The sequence below is a fragment of the Erpetoichthys calabaricus genome, chromosome 5, assembly GCF_900747795.2.
Source record: "Erpetoichthys calabaricus chromosome 5, fErpCal1.3, whole genome shotgun sequence".
Classification (NCBI taxonomy): domain Eukaryota; kingdom Metazoa; phylum Chordata; class Cladistia; order Polypteriformes; family Polypteridae; genus Erpetoichthys; species Erpetoichthys calabaricus.
In genome coordinates, this window is record NC_041398.2 from 134,236,168 (window position 1) to 134,242,675 (window position 6,508).

The 6,508-nt window shown below is 39.0% G+C and overlaps 1 protein-coding gene across 1 annotated transcript in view; it reads left to right on the forward strand.

Annotated features, from left to right (window-relative positions):
- vps37a (VPS37A subunit of ESCRT-I) overlaps positions 1-5,334 on the forward strand; it is a 57,353-nt gene extending 52,019 nt beyond the window's left edge. The window contains exons 10-12 of the mRNA XM_028802052.2: positions 2,112-2,255; positions 4,648-4,743; positions 5,032-5,334. Of these exons, the coding sequence (XP_028657885.1) occupies positions 2,112-2,255; positions 4,648-4,728 (225 nt within the window). The 3' untranslated portion in view covers positions 4,729-4,743; positions 5,032-5,334. The remainder of the gene's footprint in view (positions 1-2,111; positions 2,256-4,647; positions 4,744-5,031) is intronic.
- Positions 5,335-6,508: the final 1,174 nt, after the last annotated feature.

The window sequence follows — 6,508 nt, forward strand, 5'->3', positions numbered from 1 at the left end:
CTATAATGTCCCAGAGGTTCTCATTTTGGTTTAATGTCTGGGGATTGTGTAGGCCAGTCAATGGCATCAATTCCTTTGTCTTCCTGGAACTACCTATGCACTCTTGCCATATGAGGCTGGGTGTTGTCCTGCACCGGGAGAAACCCAAGGCTCACTGCTGCAGTGTTAGGTGTTACAGTGGCTCTAAGGATTTCAACCTGGTACCTAACAGCAGTCAGGGTACTGTTGCCTTGCACGTGGAGGTCTGTGCGCACCCCCCAGCCTTGGATATGCCTCCCCAGACCATCACTGACCCACTGCCAAACCGGTCATGCAGACTGCTTAACATTCACCACAGCATCTTTAGACTCTTTAACGTTTGTCACGTGTGCTCAGTGTGAACCTGCTCTCATCTGTGAAGAGAACAGGATGCCAATGATGTTAGAGCTACAAGGTGATGGACTGTGAGCACAGACCCTGCTAGGAGGACGTCGGGTCCTCATGCCTCCATCAAGGAATCTGTTTTCTGACAGTTTGGTCAGAAACATGCACTCCAGTAGCCAATAGGAGGACAATTTGCAGGGTTCTGGTAGTCCACCTCCTGTTGCTCCTTGCCCAAAGGAGCAGATACTGGTCCTGCTTCTGGGTTGATTCCCTTCTATGACCCTATTCAGCTCTCCTCGTGTAATGGCCTGTCTCCTGGTATCTCCTCCATGTTCTTGAGACTGTCATGGGAGACACTTGTAGAGGACCTGGAATACTTGTGCAGTCAAAATTGGCTGCAGATGCTTGAGTCTCTGGAAACTCCCTTGTGTTGCACATTATGTTTTGTTTCTCTTGAACATATAATGTTTAGCAGTGACTGTGAAGAGTGTGGTGTGGGCCTCATGTTGAGTACTAGTTGTTAAGTACATGAAGGTTTTGAAATTAATTTGTCTTCTATCTGAAATTCTGCATACCAAAAGTTGAAGTCTGTCATGCAGAAAACAGAGCACTACAACAAGTCTAATTGTGCTAATGCTTATTCAAGTTTTAAAATGTCACAAAGTAATAAAAACAGTCTCAGCTAAGTTTGTTGAACTTGCAGGATCTCAAAATCACTTTGCGATTTATGATGTGTGGTGTTATGGGTCCACAGCTCCTTTAGCAAAGGCCAGTTTGTTTAAAATAAATAATCACCGCACTCGCGGCTTAGCGAGGGGGGCGTGGTGGCTGTAGTGAGCCGCAGAGCGATCTGCGGTGTGGGCGTTTCTCACCTAAGTGCACAGGTGAGAGACTGCCCACATCCGTGATTGTTCCTGTGGCTAATGGGCTGCAACTGCTACGGCCCTCAGCATAAAGGGAAGCGCGAGCCAGTTAGGAAAAAGGAGGAAAAGTAAAAAAAAAAAAAATTGATAGGAGTGGGAGTCGAGGAGGCTTTGGACTGGTTTAGCCTCAGCGTGAGTGCCTTGGCCACTGGGGAATTGACCAAAGTCTCAGTGCGGTTGGGAGCCTGACGTAGCCAAGGATCGGAGGGCTACCGGACCTCATTGAAGGGCAGCTGTTCCTGCAGGTAGGCAACTCTCTTGTAGAGCAGCCCAGACGGGAGTAGCAGGGGAGCCGCCAGGGTAACAAAGGACACCGGGCTTTTTTGTTTTAACGTATTACTTCCTGGGACATTTTACCTTGTTGTTTTTAGAGGATTTTTCTATTTATTGGTTTTTAACCTCTACAGGTTTCTTTTATGGATTATTTATTGACTTTTGATTTATTGAACTTTGACTGCACTTTGGACACCTGTTTTGATTGTTCTTTTAAATAAAAGCACTTTGCACATTTATGTAACATCCCCTTGCTACTGTTGCCTCACTGTCTGGCTCAGCTCGGTAACATTATCGACGGTGTAGGGTTCAAGGGCTCCCTAACAGAAGATGGGAGCATGGAGCCGAACCCGCATCGTCACATGATGACAATGTATGACTTGCCCAGGCTGAACAGTAGTCTCAATTTTCAGGTGTCCTGTTTTTTTTTTTTTTTTTTTTTTCGTTTTTTTTTAATTTGGTACACATTAAAATGGTACACTTACTGTATTTATCTAATGTTTGATACACACAAAAATGTATATAGTATAATTTTTTTTTATTACTAAATAGAGTTGCAGTCTTAGTGCCCTGCAGGCCAGGCTAAAGGTAGCAGCTCATGAAGCAGAAGAGGAATCTGAGGATATTGCAGAAGGGTTTCTGGAGGGAAAAACTGAAATTGATGACTTCCTGACTAGCTTTATGGAAAAAAGAACTGTATGTACCTTTACTTTACTTGATTAGTACAAACTCTGCTTTTATTAAAATGTCAGCTGGTTAAAGTGACCTGAAGTGCACCCTGTTGTTCAGTTGGATATTAAATCACATTGAGCAGATTTTTAAGTCTTACTGGGATTTTTGTAGTATGTACGCTTCCTTTGTGCTGAGACTATTATTACATTATTGATGGATATTGATGCTATTAGTTATTAAGTCCTGCGGTGGGTTGGCACCCTGCCCAGGATTGGTTCCTGCCTTGTGCCCTGTGTTGGCTGGGATTGGCTCCAGCAGACCCCCGTGACCCTGTGTTCGGATTCAGCGGGTTGGAAAATGGATGGATGGATAGTTAAGTAGTTTGATTTTTGAACCAAAGTCATGGCACATAAATGTTCATTGTTGTTTAAGGAAAAAAGCATGGAATTTTGCTTACATGCAATACTGTAAGTTAAATACTGGCCTTACTTACTTGGTCAAATGTGAGAAGAAAAAATATAGTAACTACTTTCTCATCAAATTTTTGAATGTTGAAAAAAAAAACAAGAAGTGCTATTATTTTTAATCACATAAAAATATAATGCCTAAAATCATTTTGTAAATCGGTTTAATAAGAGAACTATGTATAGCACAGCATTTTACATTTACTTGGCCTCAAATAGCAAGACTATATAACAAAGTTGTTTATATAATGCTGAAGTTACATTGTACATTGCTGAATGGACATTTATTTACAGATGGTTATCTGCAAACTATTAAATGTACATGTTCACTCATAGAAATCTTTCAACTATTTGTTATCTTTCAGGTTTACCAGGTGGCTTCAATTCTTTCATTTTCTTTAAATACTGCTATGTTTTTACTTTGCCGTGCAGACCTTTTGTGCATTTTTATGGAATCTTAATGATTTGATTAGAGTTTCATTTTGACTTTAAGTAGAACAACAATCCCATGTAATCTGCTGTTTTCATCTAAGTGCAGATAGAAGTAATTGATTCAAACATGAGGAGTCATCTTAGAGATTTGTGTCTGTTTACAAAATAGTACAATGGCAGACTTATTGTCTGTATTTAAACTGTACTATTCTTATGCTATGAGCAAATAAGCAGCAATGGAAAATGAAATTTACCATGTTAAGAAATCAAATAAACCCACGTTATTTATCTGTAGGAGATGCTGGAGGTGCTGTCCTCCTACATCAAGACATAGCACATTAGACCCTTTGTTAGGCCTTTTTTATATTTACTAAAGAGCTGTTCAGGGAGGCATTGGTGTTGCCAAACACTTGTCTGTTGGGCCGACCGTTTCTTCAGCACGTTCACAAGGCACTGGGACATTCATAAATTGCAGACTCCTTGAAAAACCTAGGAGGTTTTATTAAAGGAACACTCCACCCAAAAATGAATTGAAGACAGGACTCTTGACCGATGAAGTAGGGGGAGAGGTGGGTCTTCAGTTAAAACGTGTCATCCAATTTGAATTGACTTTCTGTTTGTGGACTGTATTAATTTTGCAGGAGATTTTATCTTATAATATTTTAGCCCAAAAAAGCATGTGTTTTGCATGTTGTGAGCGTATGACTGGATGATTTGACAAGTTAATTATGTGAAATGAGTAACATGAGGTTTTTTCATAGACATTTTTGATATTGTTTGCTGTGGTGCAGTGTTCATCACCATAGGCTGTCACCCTATCATAAACATTATCTCTGGTCTCCATGAAAACGTGAGATTAAAATTTTTTCTTAGCCATCATTATAAACTGTGTTGGGTAAGTAACATAAAAAATATTGTTTTGAGTGGAGTCTTCCTTTAATGAGTGCTGGTCATTTTACGCTTCTAAAGTTTTGATTTAGGTAGGACACCAGCATCTCCTATAGATAAATTATAAAAAGAAAAATAAATACATTTTTTAATTTATTTTTTAAAATTACATATTTTTGTTAACTCAATTAGTAACATAAGTTCTTGACTTCAGTCTTCTGTTTTCTCCCCATACTGGTTATATACTTTAGTGTGATAGGTCAAGTTGAACTTTATTAAATCATTATTTGGGAAATTCAGTTGAATTTGGTATGTAAGAATTTAGTAACACAAAATATTACAGAAAAGAAAAAAAACATATTTGGGTCATTTGAAAAACAGAAGTTTAATTTTTAATGGGTTTCATTGGAGTTCAGTTATTTTTAGGTTTGTCTGCTTTTAGGCCTGAGATTGAAACTAACAAGTCATATCTATGGCAACATCTGCTATCTGCCTGCCTAGAATGCTTAAATGTATTTTGCAGTAACATCAATTAATAAAATATCTTTGTTTAAGTAAGTTATCAACATATCAGCAGTATGTGAACCATACAGTAGTAATAATCATTATTTTGTTCTATCCCCATTTCCAAGCTTTGTCACTGTAGACGAGCAAAAGAAGAAAAGATGCAGCAGTTAATAATGGCCCATGAACAGTTCCACGCTCCATTGTGAAATGAACATACCCAGGTAAGGAACTTTGAGTCAAGATATTTCTTCTGCAAACAGACAAGACATTTAATTTAAGATGAGCACAGTTTTTTTTCTTTCAAGAAATGGACAGCTTTAATGTTTGCGTTTCGTGTGCCCTTTTTATTTTTATTTTGTGTTTCCTTATTGTCATACGTATGGCCAGACTTAATTTTAAAGTGCTCTGCTTGTTCAAGGCAACAAATTGAAGGTTCAGGTCAGAACCTTTTAAAATTCCCAGATACCTTCTTATTTTTTTAGGTAACATTCATTTTCTTGCCCTCGCAGGTTGTCATTTCTTGCACTGCCACTGGAATTTCCAACCAGAAGAGAAGCACACTTCCTGGACAGAGCTGAAGATGTACCGTGTCTTTATTTTATAGTTTAGACAGAACTTTACTCATCTTACAGTTGCAATTTTGAGCATTGTGGGCTGTGACCTCAAAATTACTTGAAGTGGTATTATTTAAATGGCCCTTATGTTGGGGGAGTACTTTATTTAAAATAATGTTAATAGACTTTATTATAATCAAAGATATAATGTATTCTGTATTATCTAATTTCTTAGATAATAAAATATTCAGAAACCAATTATGTAGTCTTTTTTTTTTGTTTTAAATGAAGGAAGATTAATTAATCCAAAGGTACTTTTTCCTCCAAATTCAGATTTTCAAAACTTGCACATCTAGTCAGCTGGACAAGTACAGCATTCCAGTTTGAATAGCGTCATATTTATTTTAGTTATCCTTTTTGTATTTGTGCATTTTAATAAACCTCATAAAGTTTACATAAAGACACTACTATTAAATTGGTAGTTTCTTCTTTTTTGACTTTCTTCCCACTCTCCAGGATGAACATCTAGATGCAGAAAAAAGTAGGCGTTTTAGGAATTTCTCTCCAAAAAACTGGATTTTACAGTACATACCGAGGCAATTTATGATGCACAACTATGGGGCACAAAAGAAAGTTGATTCCAATCTGTCAGCTTAGATGTCAAAGTTTAGATGTCAAATCCCCACAGCATTGCAAAGTTTCACAGTTTGGCAGAAGGTGTTCCCCTGTTTGGAAACATTTAGTCACGTTTACCTAAACAAGTATTGCAGTTGCAGTTATTTTTATTTTTTAGAAAAAGAAAGTTATTATATATAATAAATAAAAAATAAATAAATAAAGATTGTGGTTTTTGCACATCGGTCCACACAGCTTCCCTTCTGTTGCAGTTGCCTCACCAAAGTTTGTATATTTATGAATGTATGAATTGTGAATCCCAGGGCACATACAGTCGCCCTATCCCAGGCACAAACAGGCAGGACACAACTTTAGTCCACACAACACACGGTTTATTTATAGTTGCCTTCACAGAGCACAACGCGTCCCTTTTGCTGCCAGTCCTTCCATCTTCACTCCTCCTCAAGAGCTTCGTCCACTTCCTATCGACTCAGGCCATCGAGTGGTGGTGACTGGCTCTTTTTATAGGACCACCTAAAAGGAGTCCAGGTGCCCAACGAGCTTCTTTTGGAAGCACTTCCAGGTGTGGTGGAAGCACTGCCAAATGGGCGCCTGGACGTTTAAAGCACCCTCATGGCCATCACCACAGGCCCCAGCAGGGTTGAGCTTCTATGCTCATAACCAGTGGCCCTGCTGTAAGCCAGCTGGGTTGCCTTCTGTCGGTCTGGGGGAGAGACGGCCCTCCCACAGTTCTTCCATACTCGGCTGGGTTAGGGTTCCGGCCGTCCACCACAGTATGTGTGTATAGAGATATGTA